Source organism: Rhinolophus sinicus, linkage group LG17 (genome assembly GCF_036562045.2).
Source record: "Rhinolophus sinicus isolate RSC01 linkage group LG17, ASM3656204v1, whole genome shotgun sequence".
NCBI classification, from domain to species: domain Eukaryota; kingdom Metazoa; phylum Chordata; class Mammalia; order Chiroptera; family Rhinolophidae; genus Rhinolophus; species Rhinolophus sinicus.
The window spans coordinates 3,744,199-3,771,896 of NC_133766.1; the positions used below are offsets into that span (position 1 = coordinate 3,744,199).

A 27,698-nucleotide genomic window follows, 5' to 3' on the forward strand; every position below is an offset into this window, starting at 1 on the left:
CCTGTCTTTAAGATTACAGATTCGTTGTTTGTGTAAGTCAGGATTTCGCTGTGACACACATGAACAGTCTCCTGACAGCTGTGTATTAATTTGGAGTCTTATAAGCAAGCCTGGTACTGGGGGCCTTGCCGGGTCAGGCCCGGGACGCAAAGGAGCCCAAGAAATCGGCCCCGCCCTCCGGCTGGGCAGCTGGACCAGGCCTCACGGGGGGACCTACGACTAAATGCCCACGGCGAGTCTTTGAAAGTGGGTGGACCCTGTGCTCCACCAGCACTGCCCTCCCTGGGGGCTAGGGCCTTCGGAGGGGGCAGAGGGGATCGCGGGGACAGCAGGCGGGGCAGGCAGGGCACAGGACAGGTGTCCCTCCTGCCCTCTCCCTCAGTCCTAGCGGTTCCTCTTTCCCTCCTGGATTTTGGATGTCTGTCCCTCTCTCTCCGTCCTGGCTTTCTTTCCCTCCCTCTCTCTTCACTTCAGATAGCTTTCTTTCCTCGAGAAATAAGAGGATATTGAAGAAAACAGAGAAAGTAAAGGGAATAAGAAGCAGTGTAAAGAGGCCGTACAGCAGAACTGACATGGGTTCTGCTTGAGATGGCCTTGGCTAAACCAAGTTTTCACTTCCTTCCCTTTGTTTAGAAATGAGGACGAGTTCAGCTGGAGTCCGTCACACCTGCGGGCACGCACGGGCGTCCCCACGGAAGCCAGCCCAGTGTGGGGCGAGAGCACCACGCGGAGGAGAAAGCCATGGGCCTTCGAGCACTGCCCAGTTAGTTTCCTCATCCACAAAATTCAGGGATAAGACTAGATCAGTGGCTCACAAACATTTTTTTTTTTTTTTTTTTTTTGTCTTTACCAGAACCTATAGTAAGAACTGCAATTTCCATTAGCGCCAACACACACACACACACACAGCCCACGAAACAATTCTTATCCTCGGGAGGAGCAATGTACCAATATGTCACCCTGTTTTCCACAGCCTGATTGCTGTCCACAATTTAAGAGTTCACAATCTACCTGTGATCACAACCTCATTTCCCAAAACACTGGTCTGACCAAAACCCTAGGTTTCTCCTAGTTCTAGGACTCACTGAGTTTGAGCCACGGAGGGCCCACGTGACCTGGCCGGCGGCCCCCTCGCCCTGTCTGCTGCAGGCACACTGGCCTTCTTGCTGGTGCCTGGACCAAGCGAGCAGGCTCCCACTAGAGAATGTTTGCCTCTGACATTCCCCGGGCCTGGGCCGCTCTATGCTGGGATGGCCAGGCCTCTGGACAGTGTCACTTCCTTCAGGTCTCTGCTCCAATGTCACCGATCTGGACAGGCTTCCTCGACCGTCCAACTAAATGTCACCCCCCACCCTCCCCTTCTACTTTCTTCACTCCCTTCTCCCACAACCTATTTAATTTTACCTAACACTTACCAATTCCTAACATTATATTATATGTTTATTTGCTTAGTGTGTGACTCCCTACCCCCAGAAATGTCAGCTCCATATGAGCTGGATTTTGTCATTCGTCATTATGTCTGAGTGTCTAGAACAGTGCCCTGCGCAGAACGGGGACTTAAAAATAACTGTTGAATGAATGAATGAATCTAGAGTTCTGTCTTTAGACTTAGAATTCTGGATTTTCTCTGGTCGTAAACAGCTCTTGATCAGGAACAGTTCTCCACACCTGGTCTCTACCAAGTGACTCGGGGAAATTCAGGGGAAAGTTAACTTCCCTTCTTCCCAACTACCTTTCAGAGCACCACTCTTTTTGCCTGAAGGTCTGAGACTCTCTGCTGTCTATTGATACTGATCTCCTTTCTCCACCCATGCATGACACCTGAATTAATTAAGAACTTAAATTCATTAAAAAACGGAAAACATGTCAATATCAGCCACTATCGTTATTAAAATTGCAGCTGTGTGATGCTTTGGTCAGGTGTTAAAATGAAAAAAGAAGAAGGTGAAGAAGGGTAAAGGGAACAAGAGTAACTGGAGGTGCTACTCAGATGGGGTGGAAAAAGGTACTCTCTGATGCGGTGTCATTTAGCAAGGGAAGAAGTGAAGGAACATTTCAGGCAAATGGAAAAGGGCGGCTGAAGTGCACGTAAATCTTGGGGGGAAATATGTAAACGTCTAAAAAGCTGTATCTCAAAAGGTTAAACCAAAAGAATGTGCTTAAAAATTCTATTAATAAGAACACCTCATGTACTGCCAAACAGTCACCAACTGTGTGTCTCAGGCCCATTCACAGCCCATCAAAAGGGACATCTGGGTCAATAAGCAAAACTGTTTACGAGAAGGGGAGGGGACCATTTGTTAAGCACGGAATTGTACAGAGTCCTAGGCTGTACCTTGAACAATGAAACACATAACATACTTTCGTTTCCTACCCTGTTTTCAAACGTCTTCTGGAAAGTTTAAGGAACCCATGTTGACATCAGTATGCATACGTTTAATTTTGGATTTATATATATTCGTAAGTTAAAGCGTCACTTCTAAAACTTAATGAATGAAAAATAACACAGGAAAAGCTGTAAAGTGAACTAATCTTGTTGTTTTTATTTAACACGCATATATAGTGATTAGTCTCTCCTCTCTATCCCTATATTCCCTAAGGGTAGGGCTCTATCTTAACACCCATCAGTAGCAACAGCAATAGTAACAACAATAACCGCTAAGATTTGTAAATGTATTACAATGTATAAAGCATTAGGCTAAGCACTTTCTCTCACTTAATCATAACAATATCCCTGCAGGGAGCTAGCATTATGTTCATCTTACAAATGGGGACATTGAATTTCTCTAAGTTAGTATACAGTGTATCATGTTCTCTCTTCCCCTGAGATGGTGAGCTCGCTCCGTAAGAGAGGTCTCTCATCTTTTCGTCTGTCTCAGCAATACGGCCGTAGCAAGAACCCACCAGTGGGGCAGACGGATGAGTTGAAGAGGCTCCGCCCATGTCTACGTAACACGCAGAACTTCAGTTTGGGTTCTGAAAATATTCTAGAGACGCGTACTCTGTGCGCGTCTCTGTGTGTCGACCTCTGTGCCCACTGGGAGACAAGACAAAATCTTAAGGCCATTACTCGTTTCTAGTGGAAATGCTGATGGGAAACGTGATGATATTATTATAGGAGCCATTCTCTCTTTGGATATAAAATTTGAAATTGTTTAATTATGAAAAATGTTCAGATACCTAAGATACACAAATATGCACTTTTCAGAGATTTGGGCACATACATAAAAGTCAATAAACATCCTAAAGACCAAGAGGACTTAACATAAATGGTAGACCTGTGCTGCCACTAGCTGGAGGGATTTTCCTTCTTCCCAGAGCCTTGTCTCTGAGCCTCTGCAGCAAGAAGCAGGCTAGAATGCGTTTACAGTACATTAAATTACTGAATAATAACATTTCAAGACTACCAGTAACAAAAGTAAACATTCCCAGCTAATCCATTTAAGCTGAGTAAAATTCATGGATCTCAGATGTAATACTCACTAAACACATATCAGACATGCTTGGCTGCTCCCTCCCCCAAAAGCATATGAGAGTCATTGAAACTGGTCGCAAGCACCATTCCTGCCATCTCCCCTTCTTCTCTCCCTTTGCCTGACCTTTACTGCCTTCACTAGGAAAAAGGACTGTAATGGGAACTGAGAAAGAAGGAACGTAATATAGAAAAGCAAATTTTTAAGTATCCACAAAATTGGACAATAACACCAGTAACCTCAAATATCTACTTCTGAAACTCGTTTTAGATTTTAATCTCCTTCCATTTCTCCCCAACTACCTTCCCATTAGGCAGCATCCTGGTTAGTATGAAAATAAGACATTTCATTTGTGTAGCACATCACAGTTTATAAATTTCTTTCCTGTGCATGATCTCATAGGAACCTCACAAAAATGCTTTAAGGTCTTCTGAACAGAAATTGTCATTCTGATTTTATGAATGAGAAAACAACTGCCCAGAAAGATTACACATCACACACTAAACAACTGCTAAAGCCAAGAATGGAATAGGACTGAGGATTTAGGATTTCTCACTTTCCACCAGTTCCATTGCAGTACAACAGGTGCCGCTTCAAAACAGGTAGGTGAGAGCGGACGAGCAAATCTGTCCGTGAACAATAGTTTAGGAACAGTTACCTCGGTCTTCTTCACTATACATAGGCAATACCTTCGGAATTTTAACAGTGTATAAAAGATGTAAAATAATAATTATGGAGAAATATTTTAGACTAAGTATTAACAATGCTTTTCAGCTACAGAACATAGTAATTTATAATCTTTCTCAATATACTGGGCATGGAAGGTGAAATTTTTATTACAAGTCCAAATCCATTGTTTGATGTATGTATGAAATACATAAAAACTGCACATTAGAACTTAGAGGAGAAGTAAGTACAATGGCACACTGCTGGCAGACTACAAACTGGTAAAACTTTTCTGGAGGTGATCTGGCAATGCGTATCAAACAGCCCTAAAAACGCACAAGGCCTCTCACCCAGTTATTCCATTTCTAATGTACTCAAAGGCAATAATTACAGATGTTGTAGAAATGTGTCTGCAAAAATGTTAATTATGGTGTTAGAAGACGAAATTAATAAATGGATTGGTTAAATCAGAGCAAATGAAAGGATACAATGTAGGACTTAAAATTGATCCGCAAAAACATATAAGGTATATTAAGTGAAAAAACAGATTTGTAAATAATGTATACAACAGAATCACATTTTAAAAGCTATATACATTTACATATATTTATACACACACACATGTGACTGGGATATTATACGAAAATATTAATAGTGATTGTATATACTCAGTGATATTACAGATTAATTTATTTTTTCACTTCTGTATTTTAAAATCTCCAAAAATGGCTACTTGTACAACAGAATAAATTAAATATTTGATATATGTAAATATATACATGCTATATTGTTTCATACATTATGTATTACACAGTATTATATAACATAATTATATATTACATATTATATATAAAATGTGATATATATATATATTTTTTTAGCTTGTATCAGAACTATGGAAAACAGAGAATGAAATTCAATTTACATATATCAGAGAACCCTCGAGCTACGATGAATGCAAATGGAAATAAATTTTCCAAAACGGAAGCAAGAAGAAGAAGGCACAGCACGTAAGATGAGTCAGGAAAGAGAACAGTGAGCAACCTGATTAGACAAAGGGCCTGGTATCAGAAAATAAACTTGAACTGAGCCATACGTTTTCATAGCTACAATTTTTCACTCCTAATTAACAGAAAGGTCTTAAAATATCAACAGCTTCTGAAAGTGAAGTAGTTCAGGCAGTTTTTGCAGGAAAATGAATACAAGGTTCATAGGAAATGGAGACGTCTCCTTCCTAGAGAACAAGATACTCAGTCTTACGCTACGGCACCGTCAGGAAAGGGGCCAGGAAAATCAGAGCGGAACATATACTGTCCCCGTGGAAACTATGACACACGCCTACCTGGAGCGTGCACCTCTGCTGGCCACACCTCAGAGAAGATATTATGGGAAACAAAGGCCCAGAGAAGGGCAATTAAATTGTGAAAAGGCAACTATATAAAGGGAGAAATTAAGAGTCGCTGATCTTTAAAGATAAAAGCGGAACAGAAAAATATCTTCCAAAGTTTACAAGGTCATAAATACCACTGACAGAATGAAAACAGGCACTGAAAGACCAAAGTAATATGGCTATCAGTTTAAATAAGGCAGACCCAAGGAAAACAAGATAGTTTGATGGGACAGGAAAAATATATGAGACGCGTTACCCCACTGCATTGAGAAGGAAATCCCAAATCCTTCCTGTCCCAAAGGCCTCAGGACTCCCTGGCTGCTGCCTGCCTCTCAGCTCTCGTCTCGTCTCCTCCTGTTCTTCCTCCTTCTCCAGGCCCCAATCACACTGGCTTCCTCCTCTTCCTCTAACAAGCCTCTGCCTGGAATGCTCTTCTCCGAGGTCTCTACCCGGCCAGCTCCTGTTTGAGATCTCAGCTGTAAAAGCACCTCCTCATGAGGACCTTCCCTGGTTGCCCCACATAAGCTGACGGGGGCTGCTGCCAGCCACTGTCACATTACTTAATTTTCCCCATAATGCTTAGCACCACACGAAGTGACCTCATTTGTTTGTTTGTTTACATATATCATCTGTCTCACCAACTAAGGAAAACAGGAATTAAAAGCTACGTCACCTAGGCTTTCCCTGACCCCCCAGGCTGGTCAGCTCATTCACATTGATTGCACACTTCCTCCCCGCCTTGTCATTTTTCTTTGGTAACCCAAATTATAGTTGCTCTTTTATTTTTCTTCAAATATTTGTTTTTCTCAAGGTCCATGGCGTAGGAGCCACTGTGGGCTAGTTTATGAATCAACACCAAGCCAGTGCCGGACATACAGCAAACACTCCACAAACACGTGTTTGAATACATGAATAACTAATGAGTAAGAAAGAAAGATGGGCGACGCGATTAGACCTCAGTCTTATACCACTCACAAAAATTAACTCAAAATGGATTCAAGACTTAAACCACATATTCCTGAAACTTGAAAACTCCTAGAAGAAAACCCAAGGAAAAAGCTCCTTAACAGGGTCTTGACAATGATTTCTTACATAAATTGTAAATTACAAATATTCTGCAACTAACCTCACTGAAAAGGTCTTATCTGTATCAGTCAGAAGATGCAGACCTATGACAATCTCTTTAGATGCTACATAATATTACCAGGATGGCCACCGAGTTTACTTAGCCATCTCCCTGTTGAGAGACATGTGGGTTCTCTCTCATTTTCTCTCCTTACAAACACTGTGTTTGGGTCACAGGCTTGAGCCTTCTCCAACCTGGTCCACCTGGTCCTAGGTTCCTACCCCTTATGAACAATAGGATTTATCATTTACACTATTTTCAGAAATAATGCGAGTGTCCTTAGGAGTATTTTAAAATGAATTTATAGTAATTTTTTTTTTTTTTCAAAATCCTGGATTCCCCCTAAGATAATTTCTTTTTATTCATTTCTTTGGGTTTTTTCTTTCTTTGGAGCTATAATTGATATATAACATTATATTAGTTTCAGGCATACAACATAATGATTCAATATTTGTATATATTGCAAAGTGATCACCACAATAAGTCTAGTTAACATCCATCACCACGCATAGTTAAAAAAAATTTTTTTCTTGTAATGAGAACTGATAAGATCTACTCAGTGACTTTCAAATATGCAACACAGTATTATTAACTATAATCACCACGCTGTCCCTTACATCTTATTTAGTTTACAACTGGAAGTTTATACCTTTTGACCACCTTCACCCTTTTTACACAGTTCCTCCTAGCCCACCCCCCAACTCCGCCTCCATCAATCTGTTTTAAGACAGTAGATCTCAAATGTTCTTACCACAAAAAAGAAATGGTAATTCTGTGACATGATGGAGATCTTCGCTAATGCTACAGTGGTAATCATTGTTAACATATAAGTGTGTCAAAGCCACACATTGTACATCTTAAAATTACACAATGTTATATGTCAATTATATTTCCAAAGCTGGGCAAAAAACACACACACACACACAAAGGATGGAGGATAGACAGGCAAAAAAGAACAGGAAAAAGATAAAGGGCCACATATGAAGAAAATTAGGGCATTATATTAACCAGTTGCTGTTTAGTTTTGCAAATACTATGGTTCCTGCAAAAAAGGATAACAGAGTGCATTTGTAATAAAATATATGTAAATTCATTCATTCAGTCATTCAGCTTTGTAATTTAGGCTCTATACTTTCTGATTCAGTTGCAGCCAATGAAATCCTGCCTGAGGCTTTAGAAGTGTAGTACCTCTAAATTCAAGTACCGTGTTTTCCTCGAAAATAAGACCTAGCCGGACCATCAGCTTTAATGCATCTTTTGGAGCAAAAATAATATAAGATCCAGTATTATATTATATTACATTACATTATATCATATTATATAAGACCCAGTCTTATATTATAGCAAAATAAGACTGGGTCTTATATTAATTTTTGCTCCAAAAGATGCATTAGAACTAATGGTCCGGCTAGGTCTTATTTTCGGGGAAACACGGTAACAAAAGGAATTCTGGATGGATAAGAAGCATGCACCAAAGACAAAAACAGGAAACCTATTTAGAAGAAACTCTATAAAGTCAGAAACTAAAACCTTTCGGGAATAAAATCCTTTACTTAGCAATCATGAAACTCTCTTCGAAGGGCTCTTTTAGAACAACAACAACTTTGAGACATTTTAGTCTAAATCTTGTGGAAAATGATTGATAATCTTTAAAAACCTTTGTTAGACTAGCAGTTCACCCCGGTTCACAGTATTCAAATCAATGCTGTTTTGGAAGCTAGATAACATTCATAGCTCTTTACGAGTTGCAAGAGTCTTGAATCATCTCCTCTATTCTCTTTACGTATAAAAGTAAATAAATTGATGACGAGTATATTCTTTACCTTGAACACCATGTATGTATGGGAGACACACTAAACTACAGTTGCCCATCTCTGCTTAACATAAAGGTGGTTCTGGAATTTGTAGGTAGAACCTAACTCTGGTGCTGAAAGCTACAATTGGAACAAACCAGGTGCAGCCGGAAAGTGACCAGGTCATTCAATGGCAGTGATCAGGAAGGCAGCCAGCTGAGCAAGGGCCCTCCATCCTCCGCTGCTTGTAATGACAGCAGCAGCTGCTGATACAACACACATGCCAGGGGCTAGACTGAACACAGAACAGCGTCTCTCGCTCTTCTTCAAAAGGCCTAGTCTTTCTCATAAAGGATTGACAGCAATTGACATTTGAAAAGAGATCTGGATGCAGAAAGAAATTTGAAAATTCTTCTCTAGTCAATTTTAGCTTTTCGTTAATTTCAGAGCTTTTTCATGCCACACCATAGGACTGTCACTCAGTCAAAGGTGGAATAAGAAATCTGCTTGCCTCGAGAATTCAGCTATTTTGCCTTTTAAATTATATACGTATTGTTCAAAATATACTACATGTTGAACTTTGTGGGTCATGACTCACAGTACGAAATACATTTTCCATCAGAACCCAGTACATACAATACACATACAACTTAAAACAAGTTTCATGAAAGTTACCCTTACTAGATGCAATGAACATGGCATCTATTTCATGCTGTCTTCCATTTCAGTGCTGGCTACATACCACGATTGCTTTCATGACGGAGTAATGGTTTACAATCTACAATTTGAGAAACACTGCTGTCAGACACACACGTGGTCTGGCCTCTGCCTACCTCTCTAACTGCATCTCATGCTGTTCTCCACCCTACTTCCCCCACTGCTGCCACCATCTAATTCCTTTTCTTCCTTTTTGTATTAAACCAAAGGTAGTTCTTGAAATGCACCAAGCTCTTTGCTGTCTCAGGGCCTTTGATCTTGTTAGTGCTGCCTGGAACCTGTCCTTAGATCTTTGCACTTCATTCCGGCCTCAAGGCAAGAGTCACTTCCTCAGAGGGGACTCCAGTGACCCCCCAGTTGGAAGGAGACACACATACACACCCCTCCAGTCAAGGCAGAGGGTGGGGGAAGACTTCACTGCTGTGTCTGGGTTGTTGGAAAGTCTGAATGACAAAATGTAAGGCAGGCACACACACACACACACACACAGACACACACACACACACAAAACCAGTATTCTGTAAATGTCACTTTCTCCCTCCCTACGCCATTGTACAGCTCACTGAATTCTACCTACTGAAACTCTATTCCATTTGCTTCAGGATGGCTTTTCTGACTCTGAAAAGTGAAGACACCATCCTCTAATACCACCCCCCCCAAGTACTCTGTACCCTCTCAGAGCACTTACTACTTTCTTCCTCTTTTTCTTTCTCTCTTTTTAGTTTCATTCAGCAAATATCTGAATGCCTAACATGGTCTAAGCAATAACAGTGAACAAAAAATAAGGATCCATTCCTCTAACAATGCAGTTTAGTAAGGGTGACATACACAAATAATTTCAACTGAGGAGATCTTAAACTAAAACAGGATCTACTGACCAACTGCATATGGGAGACACAGGAGATGGAATGCAGGATAACGCTGGTGTCTCATTTAGGTTACAATAATGTGGCATCATTAATTAACTTGGTGAAACAAGAGAAACCAGGTGGAAAGATAGCGAGCTCAGTTTTGGTCATACCGAGTTTGAGGGGCCTTTAGGACAGCCAGGTAGACATGTTCAGCAAGCAACTCGGTTAGGCCTTAGCAGGTCTGAGATGAAAACTGAAATCTGGGAATGAAAGCTTAGGCATTACAAGAACTCATGTGTGGGGATGAAATCAGCAAAGGAAAAACGTATAGACTAAGAGAAATTAATTAAGGAGTGAGTCTCTGAGAGTGGCATTTAAATAGCAGCAAAGCCAGTGAAAAAAAGAGCGCCTGAGTGACCATGAATTTCAGTTGTTACAGAGCCTAAATAACATACATTTTGACAATGACTGGATTTGGCACTTAAAGGCCAGTAGAAACTTAAGCAAGAGCAACTTCACTGAAGCCACTAGACAGGAAAACAAACGCCATGGTATGGAGAATGAAAGTGAAGGGGCAGGCGGTAGAGCAGGTAAAAACACCATGCACTCCAGCAGTTTACTGACCCATAGATGGGAGGATTGGGCAAGAAGTGGATAAACACAGGATGGGGCGGCGTGTTTTCATTTCATTTTCTTAAGATGTATGATTTGAACCCCGAGGAGAAGGAAGTGGAGAGGAAAAGGCTAAAATGACAGGAAAGAAAAATGATAACCAGAAGCAAAAGTCTTGTATTCAATGGTAAAGAATGAGATCTAGGGAAAAGATGGATGCATTCTCCTTCGACACCTCTTTCTCTAAACTAGACACACGAGACTGAAGGATGGATAAAAGTATAGATCAACGTGTAGGCTGGGGGCATGAGGTGGAAGAAACTGTTAGACTCTGTCATCTGCTGAGAACGGAGGAACGAGCAGGGGCAGGGGACGGATGGTTTGTAAAGTGAAGCTTTGAAAAGGGCGGGGGCTGACTGGGGTAACAAAAAGGATTACTGAGCAGTAACAGAGAAAGAAGGGGTGGGGCTGGGGCTCGGTTGCTAAACTCATAGCTATTCCCATCTGACAAGTCAGCGTTCTAGCCTCCAGTCCGTTATTTGCAAGTTTTGAAAAGAGTTGGGAAGTCACGCGAATTAACCAGAACCCTCGTGTTCTGCATCAGGTGAGTGCGTTAGCATCACCTACTGGCTTTTTAGAAATGCAAATGCCGAGCCCTCGTCCTGCGAACGCACAGGTTCTGGGGGAGGGGGAGGGGGAGGCTCAAGCAAGTGGGTTTTCCAGAAGCTCTCCCAGTGATGCAAAGGGGCCTTGCTGTGAGAAAGCACCGACCCGGACAGAAGGTCACCACCTGGCTGGAAGAGCGCTGACACCAAACACAGCGATCGCTGCGACGCGGCCCTGAGACGGGGTGCGGGACGGGGCTCTGCCACTCAGGACAGACCGCAGGATCCAGGGAGATTCGCAGCGGTGCTGAGACGGTCACGTCCACACCACCACGCGCTCAGAGGCGACGCGGAGAGCCTGAAACATGCAACGATGAAAATGCCGACGTTTAACAAGTTTGTTCGAAACAGTGTTGCACGTCAGCCTATTCAGACTCGGCGTCTCACCCAAGTGATCACCCTCCACTTTCCGTGCATTTACTCTAGAGGCTCAGCAGGACCAGCGTGGGACTCGGGGCCGCGAGACGGAGGGACAGCGACGATCCTGCAGGGACAGCGCCAGCCAGGAAAGGGAGAGACAATGGGGCGAAGGTGGGAGGGATGGGGACGCCCTGAGGGCCCCGACGCCTCGGGACCCGGGCCGAGGCCGCTGCGGAACCAGCACCCCGAAGCCGTGCTTCCGATCTCGCCCGGCACTCACCATAGTCTCAGGAGTTCAGCACGAGGAACAGGTAACGCCTTAAGGGGAAGACACCAGCACCAACACCGACGCCCGGTTACTCTGGCAACAGAGACCTTCCCACTTGTGGACGCCGTGAGCTGCGGCTCCGCTCCTTCGTCCCTAATGGCTGGGAGTGATCTAAGCTCCGCCCACCCAGCCGACGGACCCGCCCCCTGCTACCGTGGCCCGCTTACCTCTTCCTGAATCGTCACTTCCGTTTACGGTTGACAGGTGACCCGGAAGTTCAAGCCTGTATGTGGTTGTGAACCAACTATTCCATAGTTAATTTTTAAATAGACATTTGTCCAGTTTTCACTTACTGAAGCCTTAGACCGTACGGTCTGTGACACTTGAGTTTAAGCGCCCCGCAGGGTGTGTTTACCTTTTTCTTTCGGAAACGTCTTCCGGAAACGAAACCCTGAGGAACCAATCGGAAGTGATCGTCCGTGAGCGAGAAGTTGGTCCCAGGCTGGGCGGGTCGGCGCCGAATGGGAAGGGCCGCGCGGAGAAGGTAGCCCGGTGACAGCGAGCCGAAGAGCCTGGGAAGGGAAGCCCCCTGGAGCGGGAAGGGTGAGGCTCTAAGAGGTAAGACCGAGCAGGGGGCGTCGACAGGGGCGAGGTCCAGGTGACAGTTTGGGGTTCAGTCGCTTTGGATGCAGGGAAAGTTACGTGTTGTTCCAGGGAGGCTCGTTCCGGCGGGCACGGAACTTGGGACGCGACTTCCCGGGACGGGAGACGGTGTCGCTGCCGCACCCGCCGCCGCCGTGCCTGCTCCCCGCCCCCACGCACCGCCGGCCGCCCCCCGCCCTCGGTATTTGGCGGCAGACGCTGCTGTGCTCGCCCCCTGCGCGGTGCGTCTTCCAGCGCCGTGTCCGGGCTGATTGCTCATCCGAAGGGGCTTTGGAGGCCTGTTTTCGGAGCAATAGAAGGAGGGTCTGTGACTGTTGAGGAAGGTGTCGAGCTATAGCGAGTACTCAGAGCGATCGTTTTGGGGATGAAACCAGTTGCCGTGTGGTGTACAGGTCATAATGTATTAATGTGGCACTAGGATCGCCTTCCTTGTCATGTTCTCCAGTGAGTCTCAGTCTATACTGTAGGGCCATGTATACATTGAGCGCATATGCTGTGCCGTTTCAGTTTTATTACCAAGAAACTGTAATGTAAACTGAGTTTTCATGAATATTTTTGTTGCTTGATAAACATCTAAACAGAAGCTCCTATCTGATATACTTGGTGAACAATTTAGTGTCGATGTCTCCTGAGAAAGTAATTACTCTAATTACTTTAAAATTCCTGTTGCCATATCAGTGATACAAAAGCCCCGGCAGCAGCTTCAGTGCTATTTCTGAACTAAAGTCGGGACACACACCCGCCCCTTTAGAGTACACTGGTGAGGACAGTGAAACAGAAATTTGAAAGTAAACCACCCCTAATTTTTTTTTGAGACATTTGGTAGCCATAACAATATCACCGGTTATAAAAGGGAGGAGGGACACGCCCTTTCTAAATGCATGTTACTGAATACAGAGGCAAGTAGAATATCATACTTAAATTACAGGAACTTGTGAATGTGTTTATATGGTATTCATTTTTTTTTTCACTTTTTACATTTTTAGGTTTTTCAGCAGTGGCCTTGTGGTGCACTTTCACTGGTTAAAAATGACTACTCTTGAGAGTTTAGAAACTAAAGGTAAGTCATCTTCTTTTGATGAGAATTGTTTTCGAAATATGACATTTATGACAATAGGACGAAGGAATGTTTGAGCCAGGTAACTAAATCTCATCGAGCCCTGGGGAATCGTCGGTGTTTCAGATCTCTTCATGTTTGTTTTGTAACGCAGTGCTTACATTTCAGTACTTCAGGTATGTACAACTGAGTGGTAACATTCGGCGGTACTTACTAGATGACTACTACTGTTAAACATTTAGTGTAAAAGCAAGGTTTTACAGCTGTGTTCTCTCGCCACTGGAAGATTAAACAAGGTGGACCAACAACCAGCTGGTATAAAGAGCTCTTTCCTGCTGCAGTGGTGCTAAGGGCTGCTGTGTCAAAGTGTCACAAACTGGTGGCTTTACCAAAAGAAATTTGTATCACAGATCTGGAGGCGAGAAGTCCAAGATCAAGGTGTTGGCAGAGCCGTGCTCCCTCTGAGGGCACCAGGGGAGGCTCTGTTCCAAGCCTCTCTCCTAGTTTCTGGGGGTTTGCTGGCAAATTTGGGGATTCCTTGGCTTGCTCACCCTATCTTCCTTTATGTTCTCATGGCATTCTCCCTGTGTGTGTCTCTGTGCCCCAGTTTCTCCTTTTCATGAGGACGTAAACCCATCCTACTCTGCCATGATCTCATCTTCACTAGTTACGTCTGCAATGAGCTTGTTTCCAAATAAGGTCACATTCTCAGGTATGGAGGGTTAAGACTTGCACATAGGAAGACTTGGAGGGGATACAATTCAACTCGTAACACTTGCTAACTCCAAGAGTTACTTTGTAGTCCTGCCTCCCTTGTCTTCTCTGTAACGTTGCACACTGTTGATCACTCCCACCCTTTGAAATACCATGGTTCCTTGACGTCCATGACATCACTCTCACTTTCAGCCTTCTCTGTAGACCCTCACTGTCCAGTGCTCTAACGGCAGGTGTCTATTTGAGTTTAAATGAATGTTTTTAAAATTAATAATTCAGCTTCTCAGTGCCGCTAGCCACACTTGTGCTCAGTGGCCACATGTGCCTGGTGGCTACTGTTTTAGAAAGTGCAGATACAACATTTCCAGCGTTGTAGACAGTTCTATTGGAGTTTCTTTTTCATCCTCTTCTTCGGGTTTATCTTTTAAATATTGTTTTTCATCCCTCTTTCTCTCCTACTCTCAGGGCTTTGGTGATTGTGTATTAGAATGACTTCCAAATCTCTATCTCTCTTCCCTTGGATTCGGACGCTTACAGCTGCTGCCCACTGACCGTCTTCACTTAGACATAGGTTACAATCTCAGCATGTTCCAAAATGCACTTCTCCTAATTCAGGTTTTTCTGGGATGGAGTGAGTTCTTGAGGTTGGGGCTGTCAGTGAGAGATAGGAAACTGTTTTCTGGAAGCCAGCTTTGCAGCAGCTGACCTCCAACAGCAAACTCTTTAAAGGGGTCGGCTATGTTTGGGAAGCAAGGACGAGACGATCATGCCAATAAATATGTCATTGAATTTAATTCAGCTATGTGCCTTTCATAATATTAGAATAAGCAAACCACCGACTAAGGAAAGAAATAAACTGGGGATTAATGGGAAATCAGAGCGATTAAATGGTGACTAATGTGAAAGTAGTTAGCATAGTGCTTGGCAAAAAACAAAACCAAATACAATGTTATCATTAGTGATTCAAAATTAATTATTGCAAGTCCTCTGTGAAATGTAATTATTTTTATTTTATTACTTGTTTGTGATGAGTAGTAGAGTTATACCACATTTTCATATAACGTTATTTCATTTGATCTTCATTTTCCAGTAAGGTACATTATTCAGCTATTCGTCCTATTCCTACTTAATATAAAGTTAACTGTCGTTAGTGAACAAAAGGTACTCGTATTACATGGTTGACATTTGTCAGTTGTCTGCACTTCCTGTAACTGCCTCAGAAGAGAAGCAAGATTGGTTCGCAACGACAGAACTTCCTCTCAGCAGATGTTCAAGCAACCTTGTTATTAGAGGGATGTGTCCTTGCTGCTAGAGCAGTTTTTGAAAGGGAAACATGCACTAGATAGGAACGATTAGAAAATTAGAATGTCAATCTAGAACTTTTCTTAGAAGCAATACTAAAATTAAAGGTATTAGTGAAAGTGGACCACATAGAAAAGTCTAAGGCATTTAAGTATTTATAATTCGATGAAATAGTCTAACTTTAATACTAGTTCTGTGGAATAATAGGTATTAGTGAAGAAGTATTCCATGAGCAAATAAATTTGGGAAATGCTGGATTAAAGGAGAGATTATAATCTACAGGACCTCTCAGAGCCCTTAATATACGAATGGACACTGTGAAGCTTAAGTGATACATTGCCCACACTCATTTGATCAGGGGACCCTTGATTCATGGGGCCTGAGACAAAAAACAATGTATGGATTCCACATCGCTAAATATGGGCCTAACTCTTAAGTCCAAGATCTATAACATATTTTTCTAATTTAATAATAACTAACCAAACTTTATTAAATGATGTTGGTGACATGTAAAAGAATATTGATAACATTACCATGTGGCGATCCCTAATTTGCTTACCTGTTTTATAGCTAAATCTGCAGGTGTTCTGAAAAGTTTATTTCAGAACAAACTATAACTGAGTTATTAACTAATGATTTAGTGTAGAGGAAAAAAAATTAAGCCATTTGTAACTGAGTTAGTTATTGGATGTTAAAATGAAATCTTCTAGGGAACGTGTTAACATTGATGAACCTCAGTAAGCAATTACAATTACCAAGCACCATTTCATTAAGCTAATGATACAACGACTGGGAGGCATTCCCTGCCCTGAGAACTCCCAACAGTCTAGTCTGCGAGAAAAATTATTTTAAAATACTCTGCCATTTGCATTATTCTGAAAACATGACGGAATGCAGGAGGGTTAGGTAACTGACTTGCCCAGGGTTACACAGGGTGGCAGTAGGGACTTCAGTTATTTGGACTCAGAGGCTGGTGTTCTTTCTCCTGCACCATCCTGCTGACTTAGAGTGTCTGTCTTCATAGATTTATATGACAGAGTGTCGAATCATATTCTTTTTGCCTTAGTCTCCTAGAGCAGGGCGTGGCACATGACAGCCCTCAGGCCTCCCGAGAACCATGGCAATCAGCTTGATAATAGAGGACACTAACTGAACCCCCCTTGAGCCGTGTATTACCCTGAATTGCAAAAAGAATTCTATTCTTCTCGTTATTTGACCTACATTACAAGAATTTGGATGGTTGGTTCCCTTCAAAGAGTGGAGAAGAACAGGGTTTGGTGTTTTGCTTTACATACTAAGCATTGCTCATAATTGTGGAGCTGGCACCATTGATCATCTTCCCACTTGAGAGAAGGTCATCGCTCATGAATGTGCCCTGGATTGTGCCTGATGCATATGTAATAAAGGTTTCTGTGTGAGTCACAAGGAAAAGTAGAGTTACGAAAGGGAAGTTACTGGGTGAGAAGATGTCCAGCCCTGACACCCACTTGTCTTCTTGCCCCTGTACATTAGCTAGAAGCATAGTTGCTACAGGGAGGGAGTGGCCATGTGAGATACAGTACAACTTCGGTATTCATCAATGCTTGAGTAAGTACAACAGTTTAAATAAAGTTAAGGGTAGATTTAGCTTGAACCAAGTGGGTTGATTGGAATTTTATGGCATAATTTTTGGAAAGAGATTTCTGTTAAATATCCATTAATGGTTCAATCTATAGTTAATTCATAATTCTACATTACTTCTTAACTGCCAGAATATCTTAGTGATAAAATTAAATTTGCATTAGATAGCTAGACAAACTTAAAACCAGAGTTTTAGGACATAGGAACGGGCCTTTATTTTTAAAACAGTACAGTGGAAATTTTCCTTCTCCGTGCTCTGTACTACAGCATGAACTAAGATACCAAACCCTTTATTTCACTTTCTGAGGAATTATTTTGTTCATCTTTTTGAAAATAGAGTCAACTCTAAGGCCCAAGGGATGTTTTAGTTAACACTTACTATATAAATGACAATATCTTTTTTTAATCTAAAATGTTTTTTAAAGTAGTCCATATTAATTATACCCCTATGTCTTTCCACTTGCTGTCTAACTAACATAACTTAGGATTCTGAGTACATTACTATATACATAGGAAAAATTCCCCCCAAAATCTACTAAATGAAAAAATAGTCGTAAAGTCTAGTGATATAACTTTGAATGACTTTAGCATAAAAGAATAAAAGCCAGAATTATGTTTTATGACATTAATTAAGCTTTCTTTCTCCCCTTAGGGTCCAAAGTTTATTAGGGATTTTTTAAAAAAGAATAATAGTAAAAGCAATAAGAGCTAACATTTAATGAGTGCTTACTGTGCCAAACACCATTCTACACACTTTCCATGTATTCTTATTTACTTTGAAGTATTGTATTAAATCATAGGTCCTGAGCATGCAAAAACATAAAACTAACCAAGGACATAAGTAATGGATCTACTGATAAACTGGTAGAGTTATTTTGTGAGGCAGTTTGACAATATAGATCTTCACGGGGCACATTAATTCTATTCCAGGGAGCTGATTCAAAAGAAATAATTCAGAGTTGAGAAAAACCTATAGGTATAAAAGTATTCACTAAAGCGTTATTATAGTGAAAAACTGGAAAGAGTCTAAATATCCAACAATAGAATTATAATTAAAATCTAATAATGCTATATTAACTTGAAGGGATATTATAGTCATTAAAATGCATAATATGAAGACTGAAGCTAAATGGAAAAATATATTATACTTATAAAGTTAATTATGAGTGTAAGTATATAAGAATATTGAAGAAATTTGAAGTAATCAAAAGTTATTTTAGAGTGATGAGAATATAGGTAATTTTTTCTTAATACCTTTGGAAGAAGAAGAAAAATAAGCTTATTAAAATGTAGAAACATACTAAATAAGCCTAAGGAAAATATTCCTGTTAGGTATTTCCTTTGCTGTAAAACAACTTGACAGGTAATTTCTTCATAGCTATTTTCTTAACATTATCCTGAGCAAGCTTACCATTTCCTCTGGTTCTTGGCTGGTAAATTCTATTTCTAGAGCCAGGATCCAGGAACCAAGGTGACAGCAGTCTTTTCTTGAATTTGAAATATTTATACATTATGTTATCCCTCTTTTAATATGGCTTTGTGCTTCAGAAATCCTTAAGAATGGTCTAATTTTAATAAAAGCTTATTATTGCTCTTACCAAACTGATTGCTCTCCTAACTGCATGGGCTACAGCAAAACATGATTAATATTTAATTAATATTAATAATTAACATTTAGTTGATCAAGATGTGGTGCTGATATCTAATAGTAACTGAGACTAAGGACATACTTTAGCTTTAAAAAAAAAAAAACCCAAAAACTAGGAATTCTGTTTCCTGTCTTTGGTTTCGAAGATGTATGTATAAAATATATAACATAATCATATACTCATATACATACGTATCTATGATTTGGCTAGATAGTAATAAATTCACTAACGACTCATCAATAGTCCATGATTGTTTTTAATTAACCTTTCTACAGAAATATTTTTGTGCCACTTACTGCATACTTACTTACTATTATTACCCTATAATACATATTATCTTTCTCTAGGTATTTCCTGTCTCCAAAATTCAGTAGTAAGTTCCTCGAGCATAGAGGTCCCCACTACGTTACGCAATGGCCAGTATTCGGCTCCCAGCAGCACGTTTGTTGGCTGTGACCCCTCGAAGTGTGTCATTAGAACCTTGTTACATATGCTCGTCCTTTACCCTCCCCTTGTTAGCATTCATTTTTTATCAGATATAGAATACTGGGTGCAAGACCCTTTACTAAGAATACAGTGGTAAGCAAGAGACTTATCATCCCTACCCTCATGAACTTACATTGAAGTTAAAACCGGTGCTGAGGTCATTGCAGGGTTTTGTCCAGGTCTGTACCAGTAGTAATGGTGGAGATGGAATTCAAATGCCAGACCTGGCTGGTCCCACTGTTCCTATCGTTTCTGTAACACCATGTTCCTTCCACGTGTTTGGGGCATAATGCCTGCCCCTAGTGTGCTTGTCAGAGTCGTGGGGACAGTGAGGTTAGGCTGCACAAAACCCTTAAAATGAACATTATGGTTCCTGATTAAGTTTCAACCCGAATGTTTGAGGCCATGCCAGAGGCATTCACAGAGTGGCCAGAACAACCGGGAAGATTTAATTTGAAGTGTGGCATTGAAGCTGACTTCTTAGGGGTAACTTAGAATCACAATGAGTGGCAAGAGAAACCACTTAAGAAAATAAGAAGTAGCAGAATAAAGGCGTGATTAGATGCCTAGAAGAAAGAGTATCGAATAGTTTGGTTGGTTAGTTTGCTCAAAGCATTCTTTGAGTTTACAAAACAGAAGAATGTATTTTGAGGTAGATGGTTTCAAACATGCATATATGTAACTGGTACTTATTTTTGTCTTGAGCCAACATAATTGAGTGTCTACAGGGTGCCAGGTGCTTGATCATAGTGTGTTCTGTTCTTTCTTACACAGCCCTGCAGCACAGTTGTTACTGGCATCTCCCGTTTGCAGATTAGGAAACTGAGATTCATGGAGGGTTCAGTTACTTCCCTACGGTCATACTAGCAAGTAGAAGTCAGAACCAAACACCCCGATTCCAAATTGCGCATTTTCTACCAATAGAGAAACCATTTACTTAAGAGAAGCTGGATCCTGTAGGACCTTGTTCATCTTTTCTTGACACAATTGTTTTGAAAGTTACTTTTTACTCCGAACTTCTCCCATTCTTTTTAGTGCCTGTAATCCTGAATAGAGGGTAAAGCATGTCTTGGCATTTTCCTGGCATATCGTTTCAGTGAATAGCTCGTTTCGTTTCCCCTTTTTCAGCCACCCTTACTGCAGCCCCAATCCGGGGAGCAGGAGATGGAATGGAAACTGAGGAACCCCCTAAGTCTGAAGTTACCTCTGGAATCCAACCCGTAAAGCATCACATCCGTCAGAGTCCACGAAAGAAAGCAATTACGTCAGAGAGCCCAGGAGTTCTTCAGCTGGGGAAGATTCTCACTGAGAAAGCAGTGGAAGTTGAAGCTGTAAGAATATTAGTTCCCAAAGCTGCTATAACTCACGTTGTCCCCGACAAAAATGCAAAGGTTAAGTCTCTAGGCCATCATAAAGGAGAATTCCTTGGTCAGTCCGAGGGAGGTGTAGAAGCTAGGAAGGAACGATCAGAGGTGAAGAATGTACTGGAAAAGCTCAAGAACTCTGAAAGGAGGTTACTGCAGGACAAAGAAGGTCTTTCGAACCAGCTCCGAGTACAGACAGAGGTAAGAACCGCCTCAGTAGCTTTAATGAAGACTGCTCTTTACACTGGCCCTTCTAAGCCTGCATGTTGGAAAACTACAATTCCTCTTGGGAAAATAGTTGTCATTCACTATAGCTTGTCATCTAAAGTGCTTCCTCTTAAATTTCACATCCTCTCTCAGGACCTCTGGTAGAACTAGTATACTAGTATGTTGGGAACTTGTCCTCTAAACCAAGTTGAAGGTGGAAGTGTGCGTTGTAAAGGAGGTTACAGTTATAACTTCTAGACCAAACATTGACCAAGTCAGCCTTTGAAATGGACTCGTTAGCAACCCGTTTTAAGGATCTGTAAATTCCAAGTATTTCTGCCTATGTGTGCCCAATACTTGGAATAAAGAGAATGGTGGGCTAAGTATTGGTATCATCATTGTCAATGGAAAACGACGTCTAGTGCTCGACTCTGTCCTCTTATTCTACACCTTAGTGAGCACTGCCTTCCCCTCCTCTTCGTTTCCCTATTAGACTAGACGTTTTGCTAGATGTTAGTCTTTGTGGCACCATGTTAGTGGTTCTTACCCAAATATATTTTAGTGCAGTTTTAAATAACTGATTTCTAAATGTAGAAGAAGTACGTATTTATTTGTAAACATATCGGAAAATACAGAAAACAATGAAAATAATACCACCTATAATCATAGCATCCAGGTATAACTGCATAATTATATATATTGAGTTTATTTTTTGTCTTATAACCCACTTTTTTAGTTACTAATGTTTTTTTATGTCAGGATATTCTATTACAACATCATTATTAATAGCAACTGTTCTTCAATGGCTGCACCATATACCAAAATCTATTGGACATTTATATTTTAATTTTTTGCGTTTTTAATAACAGTGTAAAAAATATGCCTGTGGATATCCTGAATAGCTTCCTTTGCTTAAATTCTTAAAAGTGAAAATCCTAGGGCACAAAGAAATTAATTTTTAAATGTTGAATAAGATTTAAAAATACATAAAACATTTTCTTTCATATTTTTTAACAAAACTTAAAATTGGTTTTGTTTTCTAATATTTTACCTTTAAGTGTTGACTGGAAGCAGTTTGTAATTTTTATGATAATGTTGGTATTCTTATTATAAGAGGCTCAATTTATAACCACATGGGCTACAAATATAAAGATAGAGATATATGGTTAGTATATGTATGTTCTGAAACTTAAATATTTAATATCCCTCTTGGATGTACACTTTAAGTCATGGAGGTCCAAATCACATGAAAGTTTCTCTTTTGTTCATTTTGCCACAGTGAAGTCACATAAGCTTGTTATTTTGGTCATTTGCCTTCTAGGTCAATCGTGAGTTAAAAAAGTTGCTGGTGGCTTCTGTTGGGGATGACCTTCAGTATCACTTTGAACGTCTAGCCCGTGAGAAAAATCAGCTTATTCTAGAAAACGAAGCCCTAGGTCGAAACACAGCTCAACTTGCCGAGCAGTTGGAGCGCATGTCAATACAGTGTGATGTGTGGCGAAGTAAATTCCTCGCGAGCAGGTATTTCTATTTTCAATAGTATTTCATTTTCCAGTTTTGCTCTGTCAGATTTTTGACCCGTAACACAAGAAAGTAGATTGTAGTGTGAAAAATTCTGACTCAGGTTGTTAATGTACTTCCTGCATTATTCAAGCTGCCAACTCTGCATCTGTGCTGGTCACACAGTCTCCCTAACTGGAGAAGTGGTACCATAAGGACCCTCCCTCATTCCGCAATTCTAGGTTATGACTCGATCGCACAAGTCACTCCTACTCCAGTATTTAATACCAAAACAAAAGTGTAAACTCAGACACCTAGGAAATATTAAAATTACAAAAATCCAAATTATTTTTCCCATCTTCTGTTGGGAGAACTCAAATATCATTGCCACTCCGTAAGATATTATTATTTATCCTTTGTGCTCTGTCCTCATAGTATGTAACTATATAATAGAGTTTCCCAACCCTTTCTCTCCACGCACAAAGAGAAAATGGTACATCTGTGTGGCATACTGGATGAGGCTTCTCTCCAACAGAAGTGGCAACCCCAGGGCTCAAGTCCAGGCCCAGGGACACACTGAGAGTTGGGAACCTCGGCTGTACATTATGATTCTTTGTCTATTCATCCCCTCCTCCTGCTCCCAGCATTGAGTTACTGGGGAACAGGGTCTGGGTGTTAGCCATCTGTGTTATGTCCTGGCCTTAGCCAAGTGCTTCACACATAATATGCTTAATGACAGTTGATTTAAATTCAGTCATCTGGAGATTTCTCACAAAATACCAAAGGTTTCCAGGCTGTACTTTATGAATTACTGATTGTGGTGAGTAAATTTTCAGGAAAGTGTTTCTTCATGTCTTAATATCTGTGATACTTTCTAGTAACTGACTACTCTCCTAAAGTCCTTAATTTATTTTCTGATTATGCTAGTATTGGATGCTGTTTGGGGAAATGAGCTTACTGTCTATTGTCTTACAATGAACATTAAGTTAATTCTCATTGAACTGCTTCAGAGGCAAGTGATGCATATGTTATACAGGTTATTGCTATATGTAACTTTTTAACATCCTGATCAAAACTGATAGTAACATTCTAAGGACAGTAAAAATTATACTTTTTGATATTTTAGTTGGTATAATCATTCAATGTCAAAATTGTTTTCATATTAAGGAATTCAGTGGTTGCTATGGTCTGAGACTTTTAATTTTAGTTTTAAGATTTTCAGCTAAATAAATATACTTAAAATTTTGCTTCCGTTCCATCCATAGGGAACCAGTTAAATAAATTTCAGTACATCCAATCAGAAGAAAACACAAACTTTTTTTTGTTGTTTTTTATAAAGGGCATGAGCTAGCTCTGTATGTGCTAATATGAAAAACTCACCAAGGTAAACTATTAGGTGAAAAACAGCAAAGTATAAAAATGTTTGTATTAAATAATCCCTTTTTTGTAAATAAAATGGATACATTTATTTTTAACACATTCTTTTATTTTTAATATGCAAAATTATTTTTTTCTGGAAAAATGTATATGAATCTTGGTTATATGTAAAAGGATGGGATGCCAGACAGGAGGAAAGACTTAGTTTTCCTTTTATAGAAGCCTTTCTATATTATTGTAATATTTTTCTTATAGCAAAGAGGTAATTGGATAGTAGGAAAATAACACATTTTTGTTTTCCTCTAAAATTTTCTGTATTTAATACATTAGTGTTTTTTTCAAGATCGAGGTACATTCCAAAAGTCACTACATAAGGAACGTGAAAGAACCGTTTCCTTTTTCATTTTGTAAATGAATATTGTAATCGGATCCCTTTAATGAGTTCTCAGCTCAAAAACATTTTGGATGAATGTTTTTAGTGAAGATTTAAAAACAGAAGTAAGTTGACTATGTTAAATCTTCTTTGTAAGCTTTTGAAGGTAACAGTTGCCAAGGTGGTATATTCACTTTTCGTACCGTCGTTGTCAGAGGGTGTACATGTGAGATTTGAATCCCTTCCAGGGTTATGGCGGATGAGCTGACCAACTCCAGAGCGGTTTTGCAGCGTCATCACCGTGAGGCACAGAGCGCAATACAGGATGTCCTGAGTGAACGGGAACAGCTCCGTCAGGAAATGAGCGCGACCCAGAAGTATGGCTCTTGTCTACACTTTGAACCCTTCTGCTTTCTCCTGCAGTTTTTGTTATGACGACAGTTCTTTCGTGTTTCTACATTTAACAACTTACTGAGCATATACTTCGAGTAGCATTTCAAAATAGATGATCAGGAGAGGGGGGAAGAATTAAAAAATAGAAGATATGCTTCATACCTTCTTCACTGGGCAGAGAATTAGTTATATCTATAATAGAAGAAATCTCTGGATTTAAAAGTCAGTTTTGGTTATATTTGTAGCCCTTTTGTATAACTTTTGGTAGAAGCCAAAAAGTGTGCCTGTCTTTCCTTTGGAACGATCTCGTTTTGAGGACCATGCTACAGTATTAGAGCTTATTTTCAAGTCCATATGCTCCAGATCTGTCAAAATTGATGGTCTTCCTTAAAAATGCTTTGTACTTTTATATAATTGTTTTATTGCAAATCAAGTCAGTAAGAGCCAAAGAGGAAATCATAGGGGAAATTGAAAGACTGAAAACACAATATATCAAAAAATCAGATTTTCTGGGAGGCAACTAAAGTGGTATTTAGAGGGACATTTGTAACTTTCAATGCTTGTTTTAGAAAACAAGAAAGATCTCCTGAGTCATCTAAGCTTCCTCCTTAAGAAACACAAAGAACAAATTGAGCAAAAGGAAAAAATAATAAGGACGAGAGCTGAAATAAATGAAATAGGAAGCCCAATTCTGGTTCTTTGAAAAGATACATTTAAGAAACCTCAGTTTAATCAGGGAAAAAACAAAGATACACAGCATCAATCTCAAGAATGAGAAGGAGCGGGGTACACACACCACAGAGTCTGTGGACACAAAAAAGATGACAAGGGGATGTTATGAAAAACTGTGCCAATAAATTCAACAACTTAAATGAAATGGACAAATTCCCTAAAAGACACAAACTACCAAAGGGCACTCAAGAACAGATAACTGAATAGGTGTAACCTAGTAACACAGTTGTATTTGTAGTTAAAAACCTTCCAGTAAAGGAAACTCCAGGCCTAGATGGGTTTACTGGTGAATACTAGCCAACATCTAAGGAAGAAATAAAACCAAATTTGCAAAAACTCTTCTAGAAAATAGAGGAGTAGGGAACAATTTCCAACTCATTGTGTGAGGCCAGCATTATCTTGATACCAAAACCAGACAGACATTGCAAGAAAACTACAGACCATTATCGCTCATGAACATAGATGCAAAAATCCTGACCAGAGTTTTAGTGAATCAAATCTAACAATGTACAGTCACGCGCTGCATAAAGACATCTTGGTCAGTGGCGGACTTATGGGGGTCCCCTAAGATGATAATGGAGCTGAAACATTCCTATCACCTACTGAGGTGGTAGCGAAATGCATTACTCACTGTCTGTGGTGATGCTGGTGAAAACAAACTTACTGCGCCACCAGTTGCATAAAAGCACAGCACATACAATTATGTGCAGTCTATGTGCTTAATAATGATCATAAATGACTGTTACTGGTTTATGTGTTTACTACACTTTTTATCATTATTTTAGAGTGTAACCTTTGCACATATAAAACGTTTGCTGTAAGACAGTGTGTCGTGTTACGTCTCATACATCTCGTGTCTCCTGATGGCATTGTTTTCTCTTGTGCTGGATCTAATCTCATGTTGTTTTGTGCAGTGACCTGCTATGCAGGCTTGTAGCCCAGGAACAGCAGGCTCTACCTGGCCTAGGTGTGCGGTAGGCGGTACCACCTAGGCTTGTGCATGTGACTCTGTGATGTTCACACAATGACAAACACCTAACGACACATTTCTCAGGAGGTACCTTGGTCGTTAAATGGCGCATGACTATAAAAAGGTTTATACTTCACATCCAAGTAGGTTTTAGCCCAGGACTTCCAGGTTGATATATCATTCAAAAGTCAATTGATGTAACTCACCAAAAAAGAAATATCATATGTGACTATCTCAAGACATGCACAAATCAAATCAGTAGTTCTATACTACTAAATGAGTAGTATATTTATAGTATATGTATAACATACTAGTATATTTTATCAATACTGAAATGGGAGAATGAAAAACATCTGAATGAAAAAACTCTGTTGAGTGGTTTCCAGATAGTAACCTAATAAATTGGTAAGTGCTTTCTGTAGTCTAACTTATTTTATCAGACTTTCTGATTCATTGAACTCCGAAAGAAAGCAATGGGAGAAAGATACACGATTTCAGAAATACGTTTCTCAGACTTTGTCTGTTCTGCCCTCTGACTGATGTTCAGTGTTCGTGTGTTCCGTGCAGGTTACTGGAGGAGCTCTTGGTCTACCTGCAGTGGGGGAGAGAGAAAACCTGCTACCCCTGCACCCAGCCTCACAGCACAGCAGAACTAGCACTGACAAATCACAGGCTGGCAAAAGCCATAAATTCTTGTCTTCTGGGAAATGTTGGCACTAATGGTCAAAAAAAGACTCCACCAGCAGTTGAATTCTGCAGCACCCCAGCAGAAAAAATGGCTGAAACGGTAAAATATTGCTTTGTGATCCGTGGGACTTCTGATGCTGTCCTCGTATGGCAGGGTGGCGTGTGCTAATGCAGAGTGCTTGGCACTGGGAGTCAGGCAGGAAGGGGTCTGATTCTCATGCTGATGGGAAAATGATTTCCTCCTCTGAGCTTTGATTTTCTTGAATGTTATTACCCTGTTCTTAAGGAGAAAAATGTAATTGTTTTGAAAGGGCCTGGTTTTTAGCTACTGAATTCATTGGTAATCCTTTTCTTGAGCTCATTTTGATAGACAAACTATGTAGAAATTTTAATTTAGTAACCATGGGTAGATAATAGATTACTTCTAAGAAATTATTTTTTAATATGTGAATGTGCCAAATACTGCAGAATCAGATAGTGCAGACCTGGTACCTACAGTCCTGGGTGAATTCATGTAGGTGACGTGTCAAATACTACGGGCTCATAGTTCTGTGACCACGACCACGTTCGCCTCCATTACACTTCAATATCCAATCCCTGTGTCAGCTTAGTCTTTGTTAGTAAGTAGAACTGCTCTGCTCTTAAGATCTTCAGCTCAGCACCTCTCCGTGATCTGTGATCTC

At 40.5% G+C, this 27,698-nt stretch overlaps 2 protein-coding genes across 4 annotated transcripts in view; one reads left to right on the plus strand and one right to left on the minus strand.

Moving 5' to 3' along the window:
* NME7 (NME/NM23 family member 7) overlaps window positions 1-12,086 on the minus strand; it is a 106,551-nt gene extending 94,465 nt beyond the window's left edge. Inside the window, exon 1 of one of the 2 annotated variants that reach the window (XM_019747396.2) lies at window positions 11,934-12,086. In XM_019747396.2, the coding sequence (XP_019602955.2) occupies window positions 11,934-11,936 (3 nt within the window). In that variant the 5' untranslated portion in view covers window positions 11,937-12,086. Of the gene's footprint in view, window positions 1-11,418; window positions 11,437-11,933 lie in introns of those variants that run through there. The other variant, XM_074322500.1, reaches the window with a different exon arrangement.
* Window positions 12,087-12,169: 83 nt separating this feature from the next.
* BLZF1 (basic leucine zipper nuclear factor 1) overlaps window positions 12,170-27,698 on the plus strand; it is a 34,094-nt gene continuing 18,565 nt past the window's right edge. The window contains exons 1-6 of one of the 2 annotated variants that reach the window (XM_019747419.2): window positions 12,170-12,539; window positions 13,571-13,644; window positions 20,541-20,977; window positions 22,305-22,504; window positions 24,482-24,610; window positions 26,896-27,115. In XM_019747419.2, the coding sequence (XP_019602978.2) occupies window positions 13,614-13,644; window positions 20,541-20,977; window positions 22,305-22,504; window positions 24,482-24,610; window positions 26,896-27,115 (1,017 nt within the window). In that variant the 5' untranslated portion in view covers window positions 12,170-12,539; window positions 13,571-13,613. The remainder of the gene's footprint in view (window positions 12,540-13,570; window positions 13,645-20,540; window positions 20,978-22,304; window positions 22,505-24,481; window positions 24,611-26,895; window positions 27,116-27,698) is intronic. The other variant, XM_074322498.1, reaches the window with a different exon arrangement.